Raw genomic sequence first — 27,452 nt, 5'->3', positions numbered from 1 at the left:
GGGGGGGGGTCTGTGTCTCTGTGCTGTGGGAAACAGCAAAGTGTTTTACAAACATTTAAACTTTAAAAGGATGTTAACAAACTGAATAAAATGTGAACAATCAGAGTAAAGGCTGTGCTGAATCCGCAGGAGATAATAGTCCAATGTATCATCATGCAAATGTTTAGATTTCAACATTTCACTAATTTTATAATCACATCCTGTGTTTTTATAAACCAGCTCCATGGCTACATGGCTCATATCAAAGGAAAGGGGAATAAGATCCTTCCGCAAAATAAAGTTTAAAAAATAAAAGTCCTGGCTGTGTTCCTTTATGAATTTTATATTACTTAATGATTATCACTGATGATTAATGTGTATGCAGCATTTTAATGTTGTAGATCAAGAGTTGGCTTATTCATCCTATTAATCTTATACATGTGTAGTTTAATTTGTAATAAAATGTATTTTCTTTTATAGACAGGAAACTGGTTTTGTATGTAAAATATTAATCTTCAAAGTAACTACTAACTATAGAGTAAAAAGTTGAATATTATAATGCAGCATTACATGGAAATACACTTGTTTCTGCTTCAAAAAATGATGAAATCTCGTCATCTAGTGGAGGAAAGTGGGACTTCCATATGTGTTGTTGTGATCACCTGACTCCAGCAAAACCTCCACTGACCCGCTGCTGGGTTTTACTCTCCCCGCCGCTCAGCCCCACTCCAGGCTTTAACACCGAGCTGCCCCCGCTGGGAGGCTAAAGGCTGCAGGTATGTCAGCTCAACGGCCGGGGTTAGACGATAACTACAAGCGGCTTCATCCGACAACAGCTTCAGAAACCCGGGGAGCTGTGTAGCGACGAGCGGTGTAGCCTGTAAGCTAACGTGGAGCCCGGTAACTTCTGCTGAGGATTGAGCAGCTCACTATCCAAATAAACTATGCCCCTAACCCCAATGCTAACATGTTAGCTTACAGTAACGCCGATTGGGGCTCAGAAGACAATTAACTGGCTAAACTTATGAGAGATGTTGGTTTCATTATTTCGTAAAAACATCAATGTAATGTTGTACACAAACTCACAGTGCTGAAGTCAGTTTCCGATTCGACAGTTCAGGGGACGGTTAAGGGAAACGCACCTGAGCGACCTCTCACTATTGTGACATTAAACTTCCTGATCAAAATCGTTTTTTTTTAACGTCGTTTGAAACCCGCTTTAAATCCGTGACAACTTGTTTTAAAAAGAAACGGCCGCTCGGTGTCGTACGTTAACTTTCCCCTTAACTGTCGAACCGGATGCTGACTTCAGCGTCGTTCAGTAACAAGCAGCTAGCAACGCCGACTTCTCTGTGTAATTAGCTAACATTAGACATGTAAAGTTAACCGAGCAGCGCGGGTTAGTGGCGGTTCAACCTACTAGTTAACCTTAACACAAACATGTAACCAAGTTAACTAACAGACCAGCAACACTGACTAAGCTCAACATACATCTTGTACAGTAAATCCAGTTAGCAGTACCTATGCTACATACAAGCTTTGGCAGCCACATCAGAGTGACGTTAGCGTCAGTTATTTAACGTTTATTTCTGAGAAAACGACACAAGCAACGTTAACTACAATCTCATAAGTCATTCATTGCGGGTTATTGACAACACATGTTGTAAACTCACGCTCAAATCACAAGTAAAATCGCCGGTTTGCTCTGTTGTCGACAGAAGCGTTGGTGGTATAGTGGTTAGCATAGCTGCCTTCCAAGCAGTTGACCCGGGTTCGATTCCCGGCCAACGCATCTAGTTTTTGTGCCGCGAAACAGGGTTTGACCGTTAAAACGGGTTTAATCGTTTATTTTTATTTTTTTTATATGTTATTTCGATGTACTACAAATGGCAAAAGCATGTTCAATGTAGTGTGTTTCTTTATTTTTTTGTTTTAAATTTTTTGTATCTTGGTCGATTAATAATATAACAATCTATTATAATATACGCAAAAATGTAAATTATTTTTTGGATCTGGTTTTATAGATGTCAGAATATGATGTTATTCTTCACCATAGTAGTAACTGAATATCTATGTGTTGTGGATCGATGGTCAAATAAAACAAACAATTTGAATACATAATCTAAAGGCCATCGACAGTTATTACTGGCATTTTTCACCTTTTTCCATTCTTTTTTTTTTATGACGTGAAGTGAATCATTATGTCAAATAATTAAGATTAAGGTGATGAACTAACGTCTGCTTATATTTGAATTAAAAATATATTTTCAGGACACAAACTAAAGATTATTTTAATTATCAAAAAAAGGGAATGTTTTGTTTGACAAATCACTGAAATTATTATTTGTTTATCAGAATAATATTCTATCAATCAAATACTTTTTGTCTTACACTTTAATTTCAATTTTATTTCTTTGAGAAATGTGCTCTTAAAAATGTTGACTTTAATGAGGAAAACAACAACAGTTTTTTTTCTGTCATTGCTTTTCCCCACAGCTCCTGGATGAGTCGGCCAAACACCTTGTCTGTGTTTTATGTAGACATGGGCAGGTATTTCCACAGTGAGGTCGACATTAGGAGTCCGTGGCATCAGGTGTTGGCTGCCTTCTGGCAGCGCTACCCCAACCCGTACAGGTAACGGGGGCACTTATTTTCATAACTGATCAATCTGCGAAATATTTTCTGATTAATTGTTTTGCCAGTAAATGACAGGAAGTGGTTAAAAAAGCCTGTTATGATATGTCAGTCCAACGTGACATTTATAAATGTCTTGTTTTAATGACCAACTGTCAAAAGCTCAAAGATCTTCAGTCTTTGGCTTTTTTTTCCGTAAAAACTGACAACGATTATTTGGTTTTCAAGATAATGGTTGCAGCTGTGCAGGTAACACACACATTTGTACTTCTGTACCTGTGAGGACCCTCACTGACATAATGCAATGACTTTTCTCTGTTATGACCCCTTGTCATGAACAATATTAATGATACTAGTAACAAAACGACCCACGTTGAATTTAATTGGAATTGATGTTTATGGGGTTTTTTTACGTTTCTCATCAGCTTCTGTTGTGCAAATGAAAAATGTAAGTTTACCTGCCAGAACAAGGTTTTCTTTTCTGCCCTGTCTTCCTTCTAAACTACCTCCCCCAATTTAAGAATCACTGCCCAAGCCCCTAATAATAACCTTACTCTAAACCGAAGTATAACCTCAACCCTGAAAACCTCCTTAACCCTCCGACAGCCCAGAAGAACTTTTCCAAAAATGTCCTCGCTTCCCCAAAATGTCCTCAGTTTCTAAAACGTCTTCACTTTCTAAAACGTCGTCATTCCCCAAAATGTCCTCACTTTCTAAAAATGTTCTATGGTCTATTTATAATATAATCACAAATTATAAAACCTCACAAATATAGAGGCACACACACATACTAAAGTCACAAATCTGTATGTTTTTACGTATCAGCACCCATGTCCTCACTGAGGACGTCCTGTACCGCGAAGTCACCCCCAGCAACCACCTGTTGTCACGGCGACTGCTGACAAAGACCAACCGGCTGCCGGGCTGGGCGGAGCGCGTCTTCCCCACCCACATGGCCCGGGCCGTCTACGTCCTGGAGGACTCCATTGTGGACCCACAAAGACACACACTCACCACCAAGACCTGGAACGTCAACCACAACACGCTAATGGTGAGACGCCGCGAGTTAGTTACCATGGTTATTTACGTTGCGTGTCCACCTGTCCAGTTCAAAGTTCAAATGCCTTTGAGTTAACATATATATTGTAAGAGTTTAAATCTTAATTTTCGGGGGAAGATTCCACCTTCATTAGATAGTGAGATAGAGGTGACAGGAAGTGAGGTAGAGTTGGGGAACAAGCAAGGTCTGTGACCAAGATCGTTCCGGGGACGTTGTGGTCAATTGGCAACGTCTTGTTGTGGCGACTTCTTGCAAGTGTTTGCTGGGTGGTTGGATAGCTTCACCCTCCCCCTGCACCTTTTTGATGTCGGAATAGGGGGGACTGGAACTTTTTGAAGCCGACAGTCCGTCATTGACACCAATGTCCCTTCGCGACTGGCTGCGTAGAGGTGAGAATTGTAAAATCACAATGCTCTCCAATTCCTGCTTCATGGGCTCCTGTTGTCAGGGTATTAGCCACATTAGCTCTTGCAGTCTACACTTACAGCCCTCCCCACACCTTTTTGCTTCAGCATGAAAGCGAACTTCCTCCAGACAACCTAACATTACCAGACTGTTGAGTTTGACGAACGCCGCAAACAGACAAAGTACATTTTAGGAATGTTCCCCACAGGAGACCAAGTCATGGCCCGATCTGTTTATACTGTGGACTAACAATATTGAATTCTAACACTTGAAGATTGAATGTCCATGTTTGAACAGTTATATGAATTTCGTCGGACCTGTATTGTACAGTATTTACTGTCTCCGCCTCTCAGACGGTGGTAGAGCGTTGTTCGTTTGAAGAAGACCGTAGTCGGCCTACCTGGACCAAACTCAGGAGGGAGGCCTGGATCTCCTCAGCTGTCTACGGCCTGGCCCGGCCCATACAGGTACAGACACACACACACACACATTTGTCTTGCTATACTTGTGAGGACCCTAACCCTAACCATTTCAAACAGTGATGTCCTCACAATGCAGAGAGGTCCTCAATTCGCTGGTTCAGCAACACGAACCCACATCTCTCTGTCTAACTCTTTGTGTTTCTCCAACAGGAGTTTGGTCTCACCAGATTTAAAAGTAACCAAGCCAAAGCCATGAAGGGGCTGGAGTTTGCTCTGTCCAAGATACAGAGTAAGACACACACACACACACACACACACTTGTTGACTTGCGAGGACCTTTCTCAATGTGAAGATTTGTATTACGTATTGTTAAAAATTTTTTACTATTGTTTTAAAGATGAAAGATTTTTCTACCAAAGATGGTGGTTGTATGACACGTGTCCCACCCCTCCCGTGAAACAGCCAATCATCTGCTTTATAACAGCCGATATCAAGCCGACCGTGTTGTTGCACTTACACAGTTGGTATTTGAAACCTTATACATGAGAAGTGGAAGTAAAACCTGGGGGAAAAAAAGATGTTTTAAAACTTATTTTGGGGCAAAGTCACCAAACCTTTTTTGTTTTTACATGTGATTCTGTACACGCAGTTTTCATGTCCCGGTGACCATTGAAGGGGAAGTCGTGGCTCTCTCTCCATTCATTTAAATAGGGGCCTGGTCTTGTTAGTACGGAATAATAACTGTCCAAGGGTGTGGCCAAGATGGCTGCCGAATGGCGAGACTTGTTTATCAGGACTTTGGCGATGTTCTATGGCGATTTAGTCACTATAGTTGCTTCATGACGTCAGTTAAGTTTTGGCTGTTGATGAATACATACGTCACAATTCTGATGAATGAAATTTACACAAGATATGTTTGATCTAAATCCAATTATAACATAAACAGTAAAACCAGAAGAGAATATGCTTGAATTACGGACGGTAAATATGTAAAAACACTGAAATACACCTGATTGTTTTATTACCTGCAGCTGAGGCCCCCCCTCATCTCCATGGAGACCAGGGAGAGTCATCAGACAAACACAAGCCCCTCCCACCACAAGCCACAGCCACCTCTACCCAGAAGCCCAAGCAGTTCGTATGATTCTGCTGTTGCAATAGAAATCCTGCATCTATTGATTTGAACTGGTACTGCGGGGGCGGGGCATCGCATCAACGTCAGCTGGGATTGGTTGCGTTGTGAAGTCCATCATCAGAGAAGAAGTGCAGCTTTAAAGTTTGACTGAAGCGGAGCAGAAAATAATGAATATTAGTTCCTCAGGATTCACTGGGACAGATTAAAACCTTCTTAGTAAAAAGGTTTCCCTAAGTTTTGTTTTTTAAAGTTGCTTTTGTTTGATTCATTTTGGTTTTTACACCTTTTTCTAGATTATAGTATTAAATTCTATAATATTTATGTAGAGGTAAACTTTTATGATCTAAGGCTTTGTTATTTAAAAGAAGACAGAAGATAAAGATATTTAGATTCTATTTATAATAAAGAATTCAGTTCTTTCTAGTGTTAGATGTTATAAAGCAAACGGCTCGCATTCCATTATTCGTTATTTTCTGTCTAAGCCATCTATTTTTCATTGTCGTAATTTTTATGTTTTTATATGAACATTGTTCTCAATTCTTGTTTTGAATTATGTTATTATAATTATTTATATTTTCTAGTCATTTTAATAATTCCAGTGACATTTTTTCGGCATTTTCTTTTCGTCATTCAGCGAAAAATATTGTTTCATTAGGAACTCTTGCCTGCTAAATTTAATTTTATAATAATTAAATCGTCTATTGAGATAATCTTTCTAATTTTATTTCTTTAACTGAATGTTGCATGAGATCAGCGCTGAAGTCATTTTAGAATCAGATTGTTGTTCAGATGCATGTTTCACATTCTCAACATGATCTTAACGAGTGGTCCCTCCATCATCGCCCTCTGGTGGTCAACTCCTGATATTAAATTCTTAATGTTATAATTCTTAAGCTGTCAGCCCTGGTTCAGCTGCTGTATGTGTTTCCAGTGCAGTTTTTCAGGGAACTGCTTATATTCACTTGCAGCTCAAAGTCGTGTAGTTCTACAGTTTATTACTTGCAGAGATTGTACCAAGTTCTTAGAAACAGGAATCCCCAGGGGGCGATAAAGTGAAATAAGATCACCTGAGTTTATTTTGGACTGGTTTCTACTTCAGGGGCAAACTGGGCCTGTCAGGCTTTGATGGTTTTTCAGATTCAGATCTCGTGTTTGAGCTTCCTTCTCTGACTTTTATCATTTCAACATTCAGTTTATAATGTGAAGAACCACCATCATATTCTCACTTTTCATCAGTCATCACAATAAATCTAAATCTACTTTAACAGCTGCTGTCGTCACTATAAGGTTTTTCATTTAATGTGACACTGTGCAATGTGTTCAAACACATGAACATGTTAATTAACCAATGAATTCATGTATATCACAGAATATCCTCCACGTTAAATTATGTAGGAGAAAATAAGATAATCAAGCCGTAATTAAATACTTTAACCTTTTGGTTTTAAATGTCACTTTTCATTTTTAATCATCATTATGATTTCAATATCATTTTTTACTTTCCTTTTCTCCAGTTATAAATCTGTAATCCTGTGATAAACCAGACACAGTCTCACTTCAGGATATTTGCAAAACACACTTTATTCTTTGGAAAGTCACTGTGTCATATTCCAGGATTGTGAAAACTTTCATGCACAAAACACGCGGGAGATAAATGTTTATCACAGAGAATAATAATGAAACACTGAACTTGAACACTGAAATAAGAAATGTGAAGCTAAAAATAAAACGTAACGTAAATTGTTAAAGTCCTTCAACATGTAGTGACTTTTCCACTGAGATTTCTTTTATTACCGGCTTTACCAGTAAAGTAAATGGCTCTATAATGAGTAATACTCCTGTAACACAAATGTTACTGTAACAGTAGTTGTTATTGTTGGCTGCAATTCATTTAAAACGAAGACATTAACTTAGCAAGATGCTAACTTTTACAAACAGGATGTTTGACTTATGAGTTCCAAGATACTAACGTGGCACATTATTATTATATTCCACGTCAGAACGAGCTCCTCAAGTTCATATACAACGTTATAAAAATAGGTTTGTTCTTGTTCTTGTCTTTAAACAAAAAACTTAAGCTCTTTGGAAGAACCGGTCAGACTCTTGGTATCATGCTAAAGCTAGCTCCTGCTAACTGGTGTCCGACGCCTTAGAGAACTGCTCAGATGAAAACATGTTTTTAAATCCATGATTCACCAGTATAATGTTTTTTCATGATCTCACTTTTGCTAAATGGTAAAATGTTTCAGCTTCTTGGATTAATTATTTTTTTCTTCTAAACTCATACAGCGCATTAACAACACATTTTCTTCACTTGTTCTTCATTAATGTAACATGAGAACAATGATGTCATATAAATGCCAATTTGAATATGACACATTTAAAACGTAACAAATACTTTTAAGGCTTTTCAACATGTGGCAAAGTTTCCATTAATGTTCCCTGAGTTTAAGGTGAAGATTATTTTTGTCTGACAAACGTTACATGTATTAATACTGCCACAGTAAAGTGAAGGAAATGATCATTAATAACCGTTGTGCATCCCTATGGACATTTTTGTCCTTTTCATTTTTGATGTTTTGGTAATTTTGGCTGCGTTATTGGCATTTCAACCTCAGCTCCTGTAATACATCTAAAATACACAAAACAGTTCCACTTAGGACCTTAATAAGGCAGCACAATCAGTGTTGTTGCTAACCACTGAAGCCTTGAAGGGTGTCCCCTGATTTCAAGTCAACCCTCACCTAAAAAACCCTTGTAAAATAATGGTACATTCCAGAAATGACATCATTTACAGGAAGTTGCTTCAACATATACATCAAAATAATATTTGAATTCTAATGATATAATCAATATATAACCCTAAACCTACTTCAGACATCAGCTCCTTCAGCTCTGCTGCCCTGCTCGTCACTCACAGCTTCATTTTTATTTTTGAATGGAAACTGTAATTCAGGAGATTCAAAACTGAACTCACTTGTTTTTTTTAGAGCTGTGTCTGTTTCAGGGACGGGAACTCTGTAAAACATCTATCTCAATACTTGTTGCCAAGTGTCTTGAAGCCTTTGTTGGCGAACCAGCGCGCTCTGGCGATCACATCATTGGCGAAGTCTTTGCATGGCGTCTCACTGTCCATGTTCTCATGATCCTTCAAATTAAGGACTTTCTCCTCACCTAAGATGTAACAAGCCAACGCTCCTGAAACACAGCGAAGCAAATGCTCAGATACATGAAGACACAAACATGTGAGGTTCCATTTTAAAGGAGACGTCCCTCATATCTCCACGTAGTACAACAGGAAGTCCCAGAACACCTTTCATCAACTTCGGCAAACACAAACACTGCGACGAAACTAAAGGGAAAAGTTCGACATTTCAACACTTTGCTGGGGAGAGGGACGTCTGGACTACATCATGCATCATCATGATCTGACCCCAGATAAGAAATAATCCGTTACACAACCAGATGAAACGAAAAGGTTCTAGCTTGTTAGTCCGTGAGCTTGTGTATCTGGAGCATTAAACAGTACCTCCACTAGGGGGCAGAGTAGTTTGTTTAAATGTGTGAAACTCAGGCTGTAAGAAATGTCATTTTCTTCTAAAGGTTATCTGAACAAATGTGTAATTTAAACTTAACAGCTGTGTAAAAATATGTAAAAAAACTCTTACTGTTCAATTCTCGTAGAGTTAAAGTTAAGTAAAGTAAAGTTTGCGATTGGTCTATTTGTTTTGAAAAGCGCAAAGTATGGAAAGGAGGCAGGAGGCGTCCATGTTTTTACCCTTCAGCTGGTGTTGTGTGGTCCAGTTCTTCCTCTCCTTCAGCATGATCCGAAGGAGCCTGGCCAGGATTCTGGCTCCTTGTTCCACATGCTCCTTGCTGAACGGGCCGCCTTCCAGACAGTTGTGAAGCTTACTGATCTGCAGGACACACACACCGTCATTTCAGGAAGTCCTCAATCCAACATGCAACCAGGAACCACGTGAGCTAACACCATGTTTAAGATAAATGACGAAGCACAGCACATCTTTAGATTAAAATCAAATCCAGCTGGTGGATGAAAGCAGACGAGCCGCCGTCACTGTGGCGCAGCTCGCTTGTAAACCTGCAGATGGCGCTGATGCTTTATCCAAGAAGTGTGTCGCACCTGCATGAGACCGAAGCAGTTTGAGTCGTACAGTCCGAAGCCGTTTTGATCCAGCTTGGTTCCGGCCAGAGACTGTCTGGAGATGATGCCAGCGAGCAGGGAAGGGGGGATGTTTTCACTGCAGCAAATGACAACAACTGTCAAGTTTTCTATAGAGAGACTACAAAGAGACAAAAACAACCACAAAGAGACGAAAACAACCACAAAGAGACGAAAACAACCACAAAGAGACAAAAACAACAACAAAGAGACGAAAACAACCACAAAGAGACGAAAACAACCACAAAGAGACGAAAACAACCACAAAGAGACGAAAACAACCACATCATACTGTGTTTGAACTGTTGCCATACGTACGATTCTCCCACTCTGTTGATGATGTCTTTGTATTTGTTCATCTCGTCCAGGTCTCTTTCAGCCAGCTGTTCTGAGACTTTGACTCCATCCAGCGGTTGATCTGAAACAGAGTCGACGAACAGCTTCATCAGGCTTTGTATCCGGGTTTATCACAGCTGTGGGGTGGAACATGACTTCACCATTTAATTAAAACCCGATATTCGATTGAATCTGCTTCAATTAATTTGTCATTAAATTAAGTTATTTCCCCAGACTGTGACATCACAGAAATAACTAATCGTCTGATCTTTGACTGGGTCTTTAAATGACCTCTTCTTCTTCTGCAGTGCTTTACTGGCAGCGACTGGAGAGAAAACGGAGGTGAAGGCTGAGCGAACTGACCGTGGTTGAACAGATGTTGAGATTTCGCTGTGATTTCAGACGCTCCTGTCGTGTCCACCTGGGAGATGTCTATGTCTGAAGACAAAGACAGAGGACAGACACCTGTCGGTCCTACCAGTCAAACGATGACGAACCAAACAACAAGACCCACAATTATTTCTCCATTAATTACATGAATTCATGTAATTAATAAAGACTTTTAAAAACCTTTTCTTGAGGAAAAGTCTTTAAGTTGGAGACTGACCTTTGAGAAGTGGTTGTGCTGAGGAAAGAACAGAGACAGTTGTTCATCATCATGACAATAATCATCAGTTACATCTGTTCAAATCAATTCTGTGACGTCAGATTTACAACAAAAACAAGCTGCACAATAAACACTTGAACTCACCCTCTTCTCCTCGGAGCGGCTGTTGGACCAGTCTGGTGCAGAACGCTGCAACGACACAGAACCAGACAGGAAGTGAGCGAAGCAGCCAGGTTAACCAGACTCTTTACTGCTCTACAACACAAGAGAGACCGACCTCTCAGCTTCTCAAGCTTCCACTGAAGAACGACGATGACCACGACAGCCACGACAAGCAGGACGGTGGCTGCGACTGCGTATCCAGGACCCGCCTCCGCCTCCGAAACACTCAACTTTTCTGCAAGTAAAAAAATAAACAAACTGGGAAATGTGAAATCCCTCTGAGGCGGCAACAAAGACGAACACTGAAAACTTCCAGACGTTGTTTTTACCACTGATATCGATGCGTTTCTCCTTCACCAGGCGCAGCTCGGTGATCTCCGCTTGACAGACCATGATTCCACTCTTTTTTGATTTTCCTTTTGTAACAAAAGAAGAAAACAAAAGTTAAAACTCCAGATTGGAAGTCGAGACTCGTGACCGAGACCTGACAGTCGTACCTGGAGCGTGAGTAGTGGTTGACCTACCTTTAGCCAGGTCCAGGTGCGCCCTGACGGAGTAGAGGTCGCCCGGTTCCACTGACGACTGGCTCTCAGCAGGGAGGACGTTTCCCTCGGCGTCCAGCAGAGAGACCCGCGGCTTCAGGCCCCAGCTGCTGCACTCACAGTAAACAACCAGCTCATTGGACAACTCCCGCACAGTGACGTTGACCTCAGACACCTGAGCTGCAGACAGACACACCTGTCACCGCACCACCTCACCTGTGGTCTTGTCGTCATTTATGAATCTGAACATACACACTCTGTGTGTGTAGTTCTTGTGTGAGTCTCATCTTTTTGGTTTCTGACTTTCCTCGTCCTCTGGTTTTTCCTTAAGCACCAAAAGTAGGTCAAAGGTTTGAGAAATATCTCTAATGTGACGCAGACATTCATGTTCCCCAGAGGACGATCTGTAAGAACTGACCTTTCATCATAATCATCATCATTACTCTGTTATTGTATTTTACATATTTACTTTGCAGTTTTTACATTCAACTACAACAATACAAACAAAGACAACAAAGACTAGCATGGCTGCTATCTTACCAACGATGAGAGAGACAAACACTGTCACAGATGATCCTCCACGACGGAAACATCTGGACAACGAACAAAAGGAAAAAGGTCACGATTACACAAGAGTCGAATGAATCCTGGGAGAAGATTCAAAATTTCCTAAAACACGTGGGATTTGTTGACAAGAAGAAAAATAAACAACATGCCATCATGTACCTGTAGGTGGCGCTGTCTCGCCGCGTGACGTTTCGCAGCGTCAGAGAGCCGTCTTCTGCCACCGCCGTCCTCCCGCGGTACTCTTCTGTTGCCTCCTTTTCCAGCTCCTCTCCATTGCGGACGATGTGAACCGTGGACAGGGAGGGACCGTTCACCCGTGACCACTCCGTCAGGCCGAAGGTCGAGGGGCTGACAGATGGGTCGAAGTGACATGGGAGGACGGCATCTTCGCCGGCGTCTGCAAAGACTCGTTCAGGTGAGCCGGACTGTAGAGCTAGATAGATAGATAGATAGATAGATAGATAGATAGATAGATAGATAGATAGATAGATAGATACTTTATGAAGTAGGTTTAGGTACAACAGCAAGAACCTCAAGCTTCCATTCAGGGCATAAAGACTTCAGTTTGGTTTGTGGTAAGCATACGCTCACCCACCTGTCAATCAAAGAGGCCACGCCCTCAATTCTCCATAACTTCAGTCCTTAATAAAATGTAAACAAATAGAGACCAGAACTGTTTTTGTACCAGGCTGTAAACATGTTTATTTCTACTGTACTTTTGGACATTTTAATTAGAGGAACTGGATTATCTTTGAGCAGGATTTCTCCCTTATTAAACAAACTTTTACACTCCTTTTCACTTTGGCAACGTCGTGAGAATCAGACACATTCTCTCTCAGAAAAACTAGTCAGCTTCTGAAAATCATTATCAGGATGTGACAACAGAAACTGACAGGAACTCAGTGGAAAATGTCATATCTTCACACACACACACACACACACACACACACACACACACACACACACACACACACACAAGCGTTTCGGGGAAACTGTCTCTGGGACTTAGCTCTGTGTAAAGTAACATAATCCTTTACCGGAGTTCAAAACGTTAATTTTTTACCATTTGTCAACGCTGACACATTAACAGTGACTAAATTAGCAGTCATGATAGAACATAAACTTTAAAACTAATAAAATATAATTTAATCTTCTCATTAATTCGGGATAGAAATGATCGACAGTGATGCTCTCTCCCGCTTCCTGCTGCTGAATCGTTAAGTACAGGTAACTCATTCTGAATACAGCTCGTGCTCCAGGTAGCAGGTGTGTCCAGCTCGAAATACAAATTGCGCCACATTGTAACAAAGTAACTACCTGTGTTATCACTGTACTGTAGCGCACGTGCTGTGTTAGCTGAGACACGCCCCTTTAGGACGGGTTTGTAACAAACGCACTGACCTGACACCGGAAGGAGGACGCTGCTGAAAACCACCACGGAGCAGAGACAGAAGAGGAGTCCCGCGTGCTCCATCCGCAGAGCCGCAGCAGCAGAATCAGAGGACACCAGACCGCTGTCCAACATGGAGACAATGACAAGGACTTTTCAGAACTTCGGCGCATGCGCTGAACTGTGGGTGACGCGTTATGACGTATGTTCATGACTTTTTGATATTTTGAACTTTTTACCCCCCTGCACTGTTTGGTATCTTTAACAACATTAATAATGAACTTAAAGAATTATATGTTATCAATTTGGTGATTATTTTAGCTAAAGGTCACATCCATAAATCTAAATTCAGTCTAAGTCCAAACATTAAAACTATTTTTTTTAAACCGTGGATTTGTTCTTTATTTAATATTTTTATTAAGATCACTTTCCCTGGCTTTATTATAGTTTTGTCTGCATTAATGTTTCTGTTATATTTGACATCCATGTTCAATACAGATGTTGGGGGAAAAAAACAACAACTTTGTTTTATCCCTAATGATTGTTTTTACATATTTTATTAAAAAATGCATCATAATTTATTAATGTATTTAAATAAAAGAATTAACTTGAAAGATTTCTTTTACAGAGTAAAATTGCATGATTTTATATCACATTAATATTCATGTTAATCAAAAAAAAGTAAGATATCTGTTTAAAATGAGAGAAAAAAATCATGAAACACGTTCAGGTGTGTTTGTTTGTTCACATATGAGAATAAAGAAATCAGACAATACGACATCTGACAGAACAAAGTCCCAAACAAAGATGAAACCAAACCCACAAGTGAATCTGACCCTGAAACCTTGATTTAAGTGTCATTCTGTGATACTGGCGTCTCTACTATAATCTTTTACTCTTGTCACCATATGAATATCATGTTTCACACTCCTACAGAAATGTATTATTTAATTACATTTTACAGCAGAGTAAATGTTCTCCTTGAGAGGACTAAAAGCTCTGTGCGACATGTGGGAGTGGATCAGGGCGTTGTTGGGCCGACACCACCTTAGATAAATAATAATTAGTGGAATGATACAATTATTAAAGAAAACATGAAGCTAACTTTTAATATCTGGAGCTGATTAATGTTTGACTTTCTGTCAGTGGGAGGATTTAAGAGCTGGTCCTGGTTCAGCTGATCCTGCAGCAGGTTTGTCACAGACTCACCTGTCGTTCATTTAAACAGCTCACAGTAGAAGTGTGAGTAACTTCTCTGGTCGTCATCGTCTTGAACATCTGTTGAACATCTGCAGCCTCCACCATGAAGACGCTGGCTCTGTCTGTGCTTGTGTGTGTCCTGATGGCTCTGACTCGATCTGCCGGTGAGTAGTTTTTAATTTTCTACAATTTCACCTCGTTTCAGAGACAGACATTGAACTTTTGACTCCCAGACAGACAGAGGTGAAATGATGCCTTCACTGTCCTGTCAAAACGACACTTTCCACACACTCCAGGGTTTTGATTCAATGTATTCAGAAAGAAACACGACGTCCTTCAGTTGATGTGAATAAATTCAACAAAGACGACATTTAGAGATACATGTATTGGACAATACTGATGTGCTGTTATTGACCCAGCAAAATCTGTTAAAAAAAAAAAATAATTAAGGGATTTTTTCAACATTTCTAAAGATCATTTTATTTTAAAACATTTAAAAATATTGTTTATAACTTTAATATTTATCATTTTTTTAGTTTTTTTATATAATTACATCTTTTTGCCAAAATGGTAACTTTGCAAATGATTTGTCTGCCCACTTGCAATACCTCTGCAGCCCAGCAGGGGGCCCTGCAGCAGGTCGAGAGCCACTGCTTTAATATCTGTTGATGATAAAACTGTACAAAAGGACTTTGTAGGTTGTTACATTTACTTGTGATGCTTTGTGTATATTTTGTTTATAATATGTATTTTTATATTGTGTTGTTGTCACTGTCACTAAAAGCAATAGTTTTACATTTTCAGAAATACGCTGAGTCATGTTCTGGCTGACAGTGGGATGCGAAGCTCGATACTGTATTCTAAATATAAAGTTACAGCCAGCAGCTGTTAGCTTAGCTTAGCACCAAGACTTGAAACAGAGGGAAACAGCTAGCGTTAGCCTCGACTCCTTGTACCAGAACGTCTAAAGCTGAAGCGTTAAGATGAACATTTGCTGTTAGCATAACCCGGTCCTGGGTTATGCTAAGTTTAGCTAATTAAGTTTAGCTAAGCTAACAGCTGCTGTAGCTTCATATTTAACCCTTTATCCACCTGAAAAACAAACACTCCTATTTCAACAATATGTCCAAGTCTTCCATTAAGTGCAGGATGTGGTTTTTACGTCACTGTTCATGCAGCTCATGCACAAGGATTGAGGGATGGATATGAGCCTCGGGTCGTTGCTGCCTCCAGTGAGTGTTCATGTTCCATTTGTAAAGATGATGAACATTTGAGATATTAATATATTTGCAGTGTAATAATAATAATGACAAGGAATAAATCAATAAATATGTCAATACCTGTCCTGTTGATCCAGGCGATGGAGGTGACATGGGTAAAGCTGATGGACTGGAATGAGTGTGAGTATTTATATATTTTTTAAGACTTCACAAAGCAATTAAGACAAAATGTCACACAAATGGTTCATATTTTATATGATTCTGGATAAACAGGGATGAAACCTGAAGCTGGTCCGAGGGTTTATAGCTATAAACCCACGAATCAGTAATTCTGCTCTTTTACTAAAATGCATCACACTTGTGTAAAATAAAACAGAAAAGATTCTTGATTCTCTTGTCTGTTAAATCGTCCTGTTGATCCAGGATATGAAGAAGAAGAAGAAGAAGAAGAAGAAGAAGAAGAAGAAGAAGAAGAAGAAGAAGAAGGAAAGCATTTGGAGAAATAAAGCTTCAGATAGAGAAGTGTGAGTTGTGTGAATGACCAAAGTGGTTTCTGTACAGAACAAGGTTAAAGTTTCAGTCTCTTAGTCTCAGCGCTGACGGACTCTGTGTCTCTTACAGGAAACATCATGATTGGATGTCTGGGCGACGAGCAGAGTGACATCATCATCCATCCCGGGCTGACGTGATAATCACACCATCTCTATCGCTGTAACGCTGCTTCAGGGAAGGAAGCGACAGGCGACATGAACAGCAGGGTTAGTGTCTTACTGACCGGGTGTGTAACTTTATTCTGCAGAGCGAACGCTTCTTTCTTGTCTGATGCAAATTAAAGAGTTGAAGCAGCAGCTGATGCTTTTTCCTGAATCTCAGCTTCATTCTCTCCGACAACATCCCGACTATAACACGTCTGATGACTTCAGTTATACTGTAACAAATAAATCAATACTGATCACTCGTATCATTGGTTAATCTGACTGATATTTTCCTGGGTGGTGTTTGAGTGGAGATGGATCAGATTTCTTTTTCCAAACAACGATTTAACCTCCTCTAATTCTCGGAAACTACAACATCACCACAAAGAATTACACAGAGGAGTCAGGACATTTTTCTCTTTAAAGCTCCATATTTTATTATTAGAAGAGAGGAGGCTCTGAGCCTCTCTTCTGATTGGCTGACTGTTTTCTGAGTGATCCAATAGAAATGTAGCACATTTCAGGTAAAAACACTCAGAGAAACCAAATCATGTAAAGGTTTGGATGGTGGGTCCAGGTGGGCGGGGCTTGGTGACTGCTTTGTTGTGACATCACAAAGTTCCAGAAGTCCTGACGGCTGGTTTTAAGGCTCAGTTTCTGAATACAGGCTGTGTGCATTTCTCTGTGGACTGAGGCTTTGATACTTTCACAGTATTAATATAGAAGCTAGAGCTGATCTATAATCACACTACACATGGACACACACCTTTACACTGGAGGAGCTTTAAGGAATAGAGAGAGAGACTCCCAGCAAATATTGATCATTTTTGCTGAAATTATTGATCAGCAACTGTTTTAATAATTGACTCAATTCTTTCCATCAGCTGATCTGTTCATCGCTGCAGAATCTGAAGTCTCTTTTCAGATTTTGTCTTGTGTGAGCTTTAATTTTAGTTAAATGCAAAGTGATCAATACTCAGCTGTGGCTGCAGTGTTTTCCTTTAATGGTTTCTCCTCTTTTCTGTTTGGCTTGTGCAGACAGGACGTCATGGGTAACATCATCATGTTACTAAGAATCGCTTCTTGATGGTATTTTGAGTAACTGGACCTCAAAGAAAGGTTTTTAATAAACTTGATGTTTAGGAAAATGTGTGTGAGTAAGTTGTCTGCTCAGATCAATGTTGGAGCTCTTCAAGTGAGAAGAACCCTTGAGTGTGTGTTGGCTTTCTGCCTGGTGAAGTGTGTGTGTGTGTGTGTGTGTGTGTGTGTGTGTGTGTGTGTGTGTGTGTGTGTGTGTGTGTCCGCCTACTTCCGTGGAATTCCTGCCCGACACACCCACCAGGAGCATTTGAATACAGAGCGACAGCTCTGAACAGAAATAAAAGAGACGGAGGGGAACGAACAGAGGGACGGACACATGGCTGCTGGAGACATGAAGCTGTGACAGGATGAACGGTGAGTGACGACTTTTAAAATACAGACTAACAAGACGAGGTGAAGAGTCTTCAAGCCTTTACGTGCGGCTCAGTCCAGCTCAGTTTTAGAGATGTGGTGATATCTGGTGACTAATAAAACCAGTCAGTGTTAAAGTTAAACTTTTCGTGCACCAAGGATTAGTGGGAAACCTGCTTCTGATGTTATTTATTCATTTATTTCGCCGCTGTCCAGTAGCAACCATGTATCTCCAAATTTGGTGACTTCTCCAGATAAATTTACGGATTAACTGTCCTGTATGAAACAGAGGAACTGAAGCAAATGAGGGAATTATTTTACATCTACGTCTAAATAAAGTGTTTAAAACAACTGGATAATCTGAAAAGTCTGAAAAATCTGACCATAAATAGACAAACTGATTCCCAAATATAAAACAACTACGAAAGACTTAAACTGATGAAAAATATAAAACAATCACAAAGAGACAGAAAAGGGCCGAAGCTGAAAACCGACCTGTTTTTTTGAAGTAACTGAGGATTTATTGCCTTTAATCTTTCAGTTTTTTGCATCTTGTTTTTTACTGATCAAAGTGGCGTCCCTCTGTGCCGTTGGATTTTCCGTTCACAGTGGATCACCGAGGTCAAACATTAGAGTAAACTATCCTCCCAGATCAGCAACATTATGGACACGAGTCAGCACAGAGGTCAAGGGTCACAGCCGTCGTGCCTTCGTGTTTGTATAAGTCAGGATAAATTTATGTGGGAGTTTCACACAAACAACAAACAACAGTCAGAATCCGCAGGAGTCGTCTTCTCCTCTGAACTTGTAGGAGGTTTGATAAACATTCGATTGTTGGTTTTCTAATGAATTTTCTTTATTTGACAGTAAAGTAAAAGATGAAAGTGCAGCTGTGTGTCTGTAGACATGTTGTGTTTATACTGAAACCTGCATCTCTGCTTGAATAAACTGCAGCCAACAGCTCAGAGACATAAACTGATGCTGGATGTTGATGCTGATTGAACCAACAGATCCTCCAAAAACCAGACAGAGTCTTTTACTGTCTTTAGAAATGACGAATATCAACCACGAGAGGAATTTAATATTCAAACATGGATATAGATCAGACATTTACTCACACATTTCAGTCACTTACAAAATAAATCTGCACAAATCACACATAAGAGTCCATAATGGAGGAAGCTATTGTACCTTAGCCACTGTGTCTTATAGTCTGCAAAGACTTATTCCTAAATCCATCATTAAGGTTTGGAGTCCTGAGTTTTTAGTTACTACTAGCTAGTTTTAAACTGGTGATTTTAAGAGACAAGCCTAGTGCCATCCAATCAAACGCAATCAGCTATGTAAACAGAGGTCACTGTAGCATCATACGCTATGCTAACCAGATTTTATTGCCATGATAGCATCACGAGCTCACGAAACTTTACAGGTGTGTACCTGAGATCAAAGATTGGTGCTGTCCAACCCATGACGACTGAGTACTCACAACATGTTGGTGTGAGCCCGTCACAAGGTGGCGTCTCTAGTTTGGTCTAGCTAATGTTATTAGCATGCTTTGCAGTTTTACTTATAGTGTTGTTTTTGTGAATTGTATTTAAATCTTCTCAGTTTATGAAACTTCTGGCCCAGTATACACCCTGGTTACACGGCCCAAGTCTGGCCCGGAGACATAGCATCTGACAGTCATGCTGTGTATGGGCCGGGCTTGGGCCGTGGAACCGGGCGTGTACCGGCTCAGAAGAAACACAAGCATGTGGCCCAAGTATGGGCCGGATGCATCTTGCTATCTACTGTTAGCATTTTGATCAAGAACCGTGATACTTCATTTACTCTTCGTGCTAAATGTGGGTCACATGTTCCGGTCCAGTACTTCAGCTAGCTACAAAACAGTATGTTTTTAATAACAATTCATCTCTATGGAAGAGTTATTTTGTGTGGCGCAACCTTTATCCACTTTTAAACACTTGCGTCACAACCAGGCTAAATTTGAACTTGTGTAACCGGCTCCAGCCGTAAGAGTGACCAGTTCATCGCCAAATATCTGGAACAAAATACTCCACACAGGCGCACAGATGACTTTTGTCAGCCATAAACATTTTGAAACAACAATTTAAACCTCTTCATACACTGATCCACAGATTAATGAATAACAATCATCTGCTACACAAAGAAAACAAGTGGAAGATGCCGGTGACTCTAAAGCATTACAGATAATATGAATATTACTCACATACAATATACAAACAACCACAAACACAAAGATTCTTTTACATCTAAGGCAAAAAGCGTTTAAAAACTCACTGGATTATCTGAAAAGTCTGAAAAATCAGATCACAAATAGATTCAAACTAATGACCGAATATAAAACAACCACAACAATGAAGAAATCAACGACCAAAACACTCAAAACAACCACAGAGGCACAAACTGACTAAGATTCAGAACAAAAGTGACAAAACAACAGGAAAGAGACATAAAAGGGCCGAAGCTGAAAACAGACCTGTCTTTATTAACTCTAAGTAACTGAAGAACATTTAGGACGATATAAAAGCACGACACAGATAACGTGCGTCCTCATGCAAACAACCATAATGAGCATCACATTCAGGAACCAGACTGTGACGTATGAGTATTTGTACAATATACAATTATTGGGCTCTAACACTCGGGAGAAGAGTGATGGCATGAGGAAAGGAACTGCTGCTGGTACTTTCGTTATACAGGTGTCTGCAGCACCTGCCGGAGGGGAGGGGTCGGAGAAGGTTGTGTTCAAGGTGTGAAGAACCTGTGGTGATTTTCACTGCTCACTTCCTGGTTCTTGAAGAGTCCTGGAGGGTGGGCAAGGTACAAACAATGACTCCTTTTCTTTTTGCATTAAATTAGTAAAAAGACAAAACAGGAACTAAAGGAAAAAATTAAATTCATAAAATAAAAAGTAAATATGATGTTAACCTAATATAGTTCAACATGAAAACCTTCCAGTGTACTCTCCCCACCTCCAATAAATATATTCCCTCCTCTTTAACTGATTATTACATAAGATTTTATGTCCGAGTACACAGAGCACATCATAGTCAGTAATTTACATGTCGTTAGATAAGCAAACAGTTAAACAGTCAAGACACTTTATTCAAATTTGCAGTCCAGGAACAAAAGGGCTGTTTCTCAGCAGGTGACCTGCTGGTGTTTATGTAACGAACGCAGCGTTGTTTAGAACAGGCCGACTGGTTTGGTCTGGTTTACATACCACACACACACACACACACACACACACACACACACACACACACACTAACACACATCAGTTTCCTTGTCGTGTGGGTTTGGTCGGTGGTGTGTTCAGGGTCAGTTAGAAGTATAAATATAAATATATTTTTTAAAGTTTTTAATTTAATGCATTTACACTTTACTGTATTTCAGGGTGACATTATGCTTTTTACTGCACTACATTTATTTTACAGCTGTATTTACCACTTGTATTTACCAACACATTGTTGAAGATTAAACCGGTTCTTTCCGCTCTTTCGACTTGTTAAAGGGAAAGAAACAGTAAACAGATTTGTGTGTCATCACAGTAACTGCTAATGTCTAATTAGACTTTTAATGACGAATGGCTTCCGTATGTGTGTGTGTGTGTGTTTCATAGAGGACCTGCTAACCACTCCCACCGTCATGGGCAACAACACCTCAGCAACAACGGAGATGCTGGTGGCATGTTTCCATGACGATGATACGTTCAAGTACCGCGCCTACACCTTCACCTACCTGCTGGTGTTTCCTGTGGCTTTTCTCTGCAACGTCGGAGCGCTGGCAGTTTTCTTCCTGCAGAGCAACCGCAGGTCAGAACAAGCAAACACACAAACACACTTCTCTGTCCTCGACTTCCATTCATTTTCAACCTTCAAGCCCGTTTCCAGACTAACACTAACCCATTATTATAACTTCTTGTGCTGTATGTACTGGGTAGGTAAACAGCTAACACTGGCTACGTAGCTATAGCAAAACAAATAGCTCCTTTAAACTGCTGGCTGTTGCTTATTTTACTTACCACACTGCAAACAAATCAAGCCCACAGGGATCTGAATAACTTACGTTCTATGCAAACATCACGCCATCACATGATCAAGACTGGAATAGGACTCGTAACTGGCACATTGTGCATGTGTGTCTCATAGTAGTTAATGAAATACTGATAAACAATGAGTTTCCTCGCTCCCTTCTGACAGTCAGTTTCATCACAGCAGCATCTAGTGGACATGAGAGGAACTGCAGCTCAACACACCTTCCATTACTGTCATCTCAGCCCTGGTCTGACTCTCCTCATGTTTCCCTCCCAGAAACTCCCCCTCCTACGTGGTCATGATGAACCTGGCGATATCAGACGGCAGCTTCTCGCTCACCCTGCCGCTGCGATTGGCTTATTACTTCAGGGGCGGAGTGTGGGACTTTCCTGATTGGCTGTGCCGGCTGTGCGTCTTCGGCTTCTACGTCAACCTGTACACCAGGTAAAACACAGACAGACAGTCCCGTTTCCATCACCTCACCTTGAGTCTTTGAATGTAGTGACGTACGTTACGGGGACTCGCTTTTAGTCCCCAGAAGGATGTTGAGTCCCCACAATGTCAGTAAAACAAGAACACACACACTCTGCTGCTCTTCCTCCTTCAGCATCCTCTTCCTCACTCTACTGAGCATACTCCGCTGGCTCGCCGTGGCCCGGCCCCTCCGTCACCGCTCTCTGGCCACGCCCACTCGAAGCTTATTGGTCTGTCTGGGAGTTTGGCTGTTTGTGGGTGTGTCCTCTGCTCCCTTCCTGTCCAATGGCGTGACAAACAGGTGAGACACTAAAATCAAGTGAAACAGACATGAAATAAAATTTCGACATCATTTTATTGTTTGTGTGAGTTGTCTGTTACCGTCTCTCTCTCAGGGCGGGGTTTCCTCGTTGCTTCGAGCCGTCTAGCCCCTCCTCTTGGGGGCGTATCCTGATCTTAAACTACGTGGGCGTGGCTCTGGGCTTCCTCCTCCCTTTCGTCACAATCATCATTTGCTACAGCAGGATCGTCCAGCGGCTGACGGCCCCCTCTGGCCTCCGCAGCAGCGGCCCGTCCAACAACATTCGACTTCGCAACAGGCGGCGCTCGGTGCGCCTGGTTGCCATGGTGACAGCGACCTTCCTGCTCTGCTTCCTGCCTTACCACCTGATCCGATCGCTGCACCTGCACGCCGTTTGCGGCCGCTGGAGCTGCGGCGTGGTGGTGGCACTGCAGCGGGCGGTGGTGGTGACGCTGTGTCTGGCGGCGTCGAACAGTGTGGTCAACCCGCTGCTGTACTACTACTCCACCAGGACGTTCAGAGACAAGATGAGGGACGCTCATTCCTCTCTGTTGTCCAGCAGACCGGGCTCCTTCAGGTCCGGACTGGCCATGATGAGGAGGAGGAACACCACCTGAAGCTCACCCGCTCGCTCCTCCTACAACCGTACGCTCCGCCGCCGTGGAGCATAAAAGGTCATCAGAATCTTTAATTTTGTATTTATTTCCACGGCAACGTCACATTTCCTGCCTAACACTGAAAATAAAGAGCACGAAACTGAAATCACTCGTCGTTAAGGACGTCCAGGCGTCACTGACGAGGACTTCAGTCAGTGCACTCAGGGTGGAGTCCCAGATCAAACACCGCCATTGTGAATTCACCGGAAGTGGCGATTGCATCATGTGACTGTGATCGTCGCCCACCTGTCGGCTGCTTTGCTCACTTTACTTAGAATGAACGTTTTACTCCCCTGTGACATGGAAACCACGCCGCCAGCGGCAGCGACGACGTGTCCTCCTTCCTTAAAAAATACGTTGGTGGCCCCTCCCCTTCCAAGATGGCGACCAATGAGGATGAGAAGTGTCCCTCGTTTTACACTCAACTTTTTGACCATTTTGACTGATTCCTGAAGTCGACTGCGCTGTGTTGCCATGGGAACGCACTCCCACTCCCCAACAGCAGGTGTGACTTTGAACGCACCTGAACTGAGACACAGCACTGAAATCTTCCAGTCGGTCTCGGTTTCCTGTGGAGTAACGGCGCCCTCTACAGCTCTTCAACAGATTGACTTGAAAGTTTAGTTAAATTCTTCATGTTTCTCGTCAACAAATTTCATGTTCGGAGTCAAACCGACAATGAACGTATCAAACAATTATCATGTTCCTGATGTGTCTTCTTCCTCTGAGCCACTGGCTCCACAAACCATTAAAACACACCAGTGAGCAAAACACTGTCACTGTTAGACAAGTTCCTCCATCACCATGAACACACACTTTAGAACGTGGATTAATCCGCGGCTGAAAATAGTCCCCCACTAAAGCACTGCTGTTCACTTCCTGTTGTTTGTTTGATAAAAACCACAGTGAGCAGGAGTTTTCAGGAATTACTGAGACTTTTTCATTTTTCTGTCGTGGGATTTGTGAGTATTTGCTGTTGGAAAAACATTTTTTATTACGTGTAGACTTTAATGTTTTCCAGTGAAGAATCTTTGTTTACATGTTTGTGTGTTTGGTAAGTTTCAGTCACGTAGAGCGGAAATATCTTCGTATGAAGATCCCACAGGAAGCGTCCTCCGTTCGCTCTCACTGCATCTTTTTATTTGTTTTTACTCATTTTATTTTAAATACTGTCTTCTTCTCAACTTCTCGTAATTCTGATGGTTGGTTTATGATGACGCAGGAAACCAGTGACCTCACCAACTGTACAAATACATGCAGCCCCGCTTTAAAAATAATTTTATTTTATAGTTTTAATAATATTTTATTTATGACATAAAGGGTACACATAATGGACATGTAAAAACATGATGTATATGGTGTGTGTCTAAGACATGTTTGTGTGTGTGTAGTAGATATTAGAATGTAATGTAAATATAATCGTAGGGAGAATGTAATGAAAATATTTACATATATATATATATATATATATATGCATATCCTGTCAATGTAATAAAAAATATTATAATAAATAATAATAACAATAAATCTCATGACAAAAAATATGTTAATATGATATTATAGAATGTAATAAAATATCATATAAAACAGTGTAGAATAATATGATAGTGTGGTGGTGTTATGACAGAATTATTGTGTTATTTATAGAATAATAATTCTAAACATGTTATATTATAATAATATTATAATAATATAATATACATTATCATATTAAGTTACACCCCAGCAGGACAGAGTTGTTTATATTGTTGTTATGTTTATAGCAGGAGTTGTTCATAATTAATTTAATAAATATTTATTAATAGTTTGTTATGAACCTCTGATTACATGTTATACACTAGTTATAAATGCTAAAAGAAAAGGTTACCCATGAGTCTTTGCACCTTCAGCTGTAGTGGTTGTAGTGCTGTAATGTGCAGTGGTGTCCAGCAGAGGGGGCAGCACCTTTTCCAACCCTCACACACTGTATATCACAGCGCGGTGCATTGTGGGTATTTCCTTTAAGAGCTCAACATGTCAGTCTGACCTTTGACCCCCCCCCTCCCCTCACAGCTGAGCGTTTACCCCCCAACCCCCCACTCCTGTGTTTTATTACATCACTGGAGGAAGTCCAGTCATTCCTGAGGGTGCACGGTGTGGACCAATCAGCACTCAGCTTCTCTGTGGATCAGAAGGAGGTCAAAGGTCAGAGACGGCAACAATCATCACCACGAGGACGTGAACAGAAACTTGTGTTGTGGTTTGTTTTTATGACTTTTTTTAAAAAGAAAACGCTGCTTTCCTTCTGTCATTGTGTGTGTGTGTGTGTGTGTGTGTGTGTGTTTCCTGACTTCCAGGTGTTTCCTGACCCCACCCCCTCTTGTTGTATAGGCACACACACACACAAAAACACACACACACACACACACACACACACACACACACACACACACACACACTCATGATGTTTGACTAAACACAGACAGTGAGGTGATGAAAACTTATTTACTTCAGCGATCAGCTGAGTGGACGGAGTTTGTGCTGCTGAAATAAAATACAGAGATGTTCATGTTATTTGGCCTCACTGATATAAACGAGCTTCACCAACACATTTTAACAGGCATTAAAAACAGGAGTTGTAAAAAGAATTTAATCCATAAATAAATACTTAAGTCTAAAGCATTTATTGATGGATTAATTGTACATTTATAAATTCTTTTTAATTCCTGTTTTTAATGTGTATTATGAGGTGACGTCACTGGTCCTCCACAGGTTCCTCATTAACATACGCTGAATTAGAAATGAGCAGCTCCTGTCGTCAGCGGCTCGTTAGATGTTCGGACAGCTGACGGAGACTGAAGGAATCTGCAGTGATGACGAAGGACTGTTGTTTATTCATGATGGACATGTTAATAATGACGTCTTCAGGAAGTGGAAATCATAAGTTTGTCTTGTCTCTGAGTTCAAGTGCTTGTTCAGCTTTTTCAAAATGACTTTTGTATTAAAAAATAATATAAAAATAAAATTAGATAAGACTCTTTAAGATCATTTTCTCCGCACACAGTGAAGCTCTGTCGTCCCAGATGTTCAACATCAGTAACAGCACTGTGACCACAGCTGGTTTATCATCTGGACCTTCAGAGGGACTTCTCCTTTAACATCTGGTGTCTCCCGATCCAATGGGGGGCGCCAAAGATCATCTCTGCCTGAGAAGATGATCCACTCGATCAGTGCCTGCACTGTGATTAAATCGTACTGAGTGTTTCTTCATATTTACCATCTGCCTCATGATGAATCTAACAGTCACTTTGGTGAATCAGTGTTTTCATTGTTATTTAAATTGGTAAGTTCATAAGATAAATTAGAAAAGCACAAACTCTAGTATCTGTCTCTAGATCCTGTGTTGTCACTGTTGAAGGACGGACACATTTAAACATTTCTATCATGTTTGTTGTTGATTAAAGCAACATAGAAAGACTTTGATTAATTACAGATTCAGGAAAAACTTCAGTGTGTTGTGATTTCTTTACTGTGCTGCTGCTACTGTTAAATTACCAGACACGCTCCATAAAAACCATCAACAAAGCAAAGTTTCATAAGAAACTTTATTTCACATTAAAACTGCATTAATTTCAACAATTTACAATCAACTGTAACTGACAAATTAAAACTAGAATCCAGGTGTGAATGAAGGTGCAGGTGAACTTCACTGTCACAAGTTGCATCATAAAGAGGTGGATAAATCTTATTTAGTAACGAGTATAAATTATAGTAGAGATGTAAAATAATCCTTCATAGCTCAGTGAGGACGGAGCAACAGTCTGACAGGTTGACTGTTTCCTCCCAGTGCATGCTGGGATACATTCCAGTACTTCAAGCTTGTTTGTTTGAAGTTTGAATGTTTGATGTGATGAAAAAAAGTTTGTTACATTTCATCCAGAATCACAAAGTTTGAATGTAGAAGTCACATAAATGTAAAATAACAAGATTTA

The 27,452-nt window shown here is 40.6% G+C and overlaps 3 protein-coding genes, 1 long non-coding RNA gene and 1 other non-coding gene across 8 annotated transcripts; 3 read left to right on the top strand and 2 right to left on the bottom strand.

The window, feature by feature from the left end:
- The first annotated feature begins 633 nt into the window (after positions 1-633).
- On the top strand, positions 634-6,900 carry LOC111661073 (PRELI domain-containing protein 1, mitochondrial-like). 2 transcript variants are annotated; one of them, XM_023414538.2, is made up of 6 exons: positions 634-755; positions 2,476-2,613; positions 3,439-3,664; positions 4,432-4,545; positions 4,711-4,789; positions 5,532-6,900. In XM_023414538.2, exons 2-6 carry the CDS (start codon positions 2,483-2,485, stop codon positions 5,642-5,644), a joined length of 663 nt encoding a protein of 220 aa, XP_023270306.1. In that variant the 5' UTR covers positions 634-755; positions 2,476-2,482; the 3' UTR covers positions 5,645-6,900. The 2 variants fall into 2 exon arrangements, with proteins under 2 accessions (XP_023270306.1, XP_087032245.1); XM_087176119.1 differs by having other exon boundaries at positions 649-859.
- Positions 1,700-1,771, top strand: trnag-ucc (transfer RNA glycine (anticodon UCC)). The gene has a single exon. It is a non-coding gene; the product is annotated as a tRNA-Gly (tRNA).
- On the bottom strand, positions 5,505-13,560 carry LOC111661072 (uncharacterized). Of its 2 annotated transcripts, XR_002761195.2 has the most exons (14): positions 13,434-13,560; positions 12,192-12,465; positions 12,006-12,058; positions 11,448-11,645; positions 11,253-11,339; positions 11,039-11,158; positions 10,906-10,950; positions 10,762-10,779; positions 10,518-10,592; positions 10,137-10,236; positions 9,780-9,897; positions 9,414-9,552; positions 8,613-8,833; positions 5,505-5,782 (listed from the first exon to the last, which is right to left on the bottom strand). XR_002761195.2 is itself a non-coding variant. In XM_023414537.2 (13 exons), exons 1-13 carry the CDS (start codon positions 13,555-13,557, stop codon positions 8,670-8,672), a joined length of 1,515 nt encoding a protein of 504 aa, XP_023270305.1. In that variant the 5' UTR covers positions 13,558-13,560; the 3' UTR covers positions 7,199-8,669. The 2 variants fall into 2 exon arrangements, 1 of the variants encoding a protein (XP_023270305.1); XM_023414537.2 differs by lacking the exon at positions 5,505-5,782 and having other exon boundaries at positions 7,199-8,833.
- A 4,330-nt stretch (positions 13,561-17,890) lies between these two features.
- LOC111661064 (cysteinyl leukotriene receptor 2-like) lies at positions 17,891-23,571 on the top strand. Of its 2 annotated transcripts, none has more exons than XM_087176118.1 (5): positions 17,891-17,992; positions 21,636-21,828; positions 22,327-22,494; positions 22,658-22,825; positions 22,920-23,571. In XM_087176118.1, exons 1-5 carry the CDS (start codon positions 17,986-17,988, stop codon positions 23,440-23,442), a joined length of 1,059 nt encoding a protein of 352 aa, XP_087032244.1. In that variant the 5' UTR covers positions 17,891-17,985; the 3' UTR covers positions 23,443-23,571. The 2 variants fall into 2 exon arrangements, with proteins under 2 accessions (XP_087032244.1, XP_023270294.1); XM_023414526.2 differs by lacking the exon at positions 17,891-17,992 and adding an exon at positions 20,749-20,833.
- LOC147818672 (uncharacterized) lies at positions 20,734-22,161 on the bottom strand. The gene is made up of 3 exons (XR_015437754.1): positions 22,082-22,161; positions 21,755-21,811; positions 20,734-20,817 (listed from the first exon to the last, which is right to left on the bottom strand). It is a non-coding gene; the product is annotated as an uncharacterized LOC147818672 (long non-coding RNA).
- Positions 23,572-27,452: the final 3,881 nt, after the last annotated feature.

Source organism: Seriola lalandi, unplaced genomic scaffold (genome assembly GCF_002814215.2).
Source record: "Seriola lalandi dorsalis isolate HSWRI2012SDOR001 ecotype SW California unplaced genomic scaffold, Sedor1 jcf7180002054532, whole genome shotgun sequence".
In the NCBI taxonomy this organism is placed as follows: Eukaryota; Metazoa; Chordata; class Actinopteri; order Carangiformes; family Carangidae; genus Seriola; species Seriola lalandi.
The sequence above is the reverse complement of the archived record's forward strand: the minus strand, read 5'-3'. Positions and strand labels throughout refer to the sequence as shown.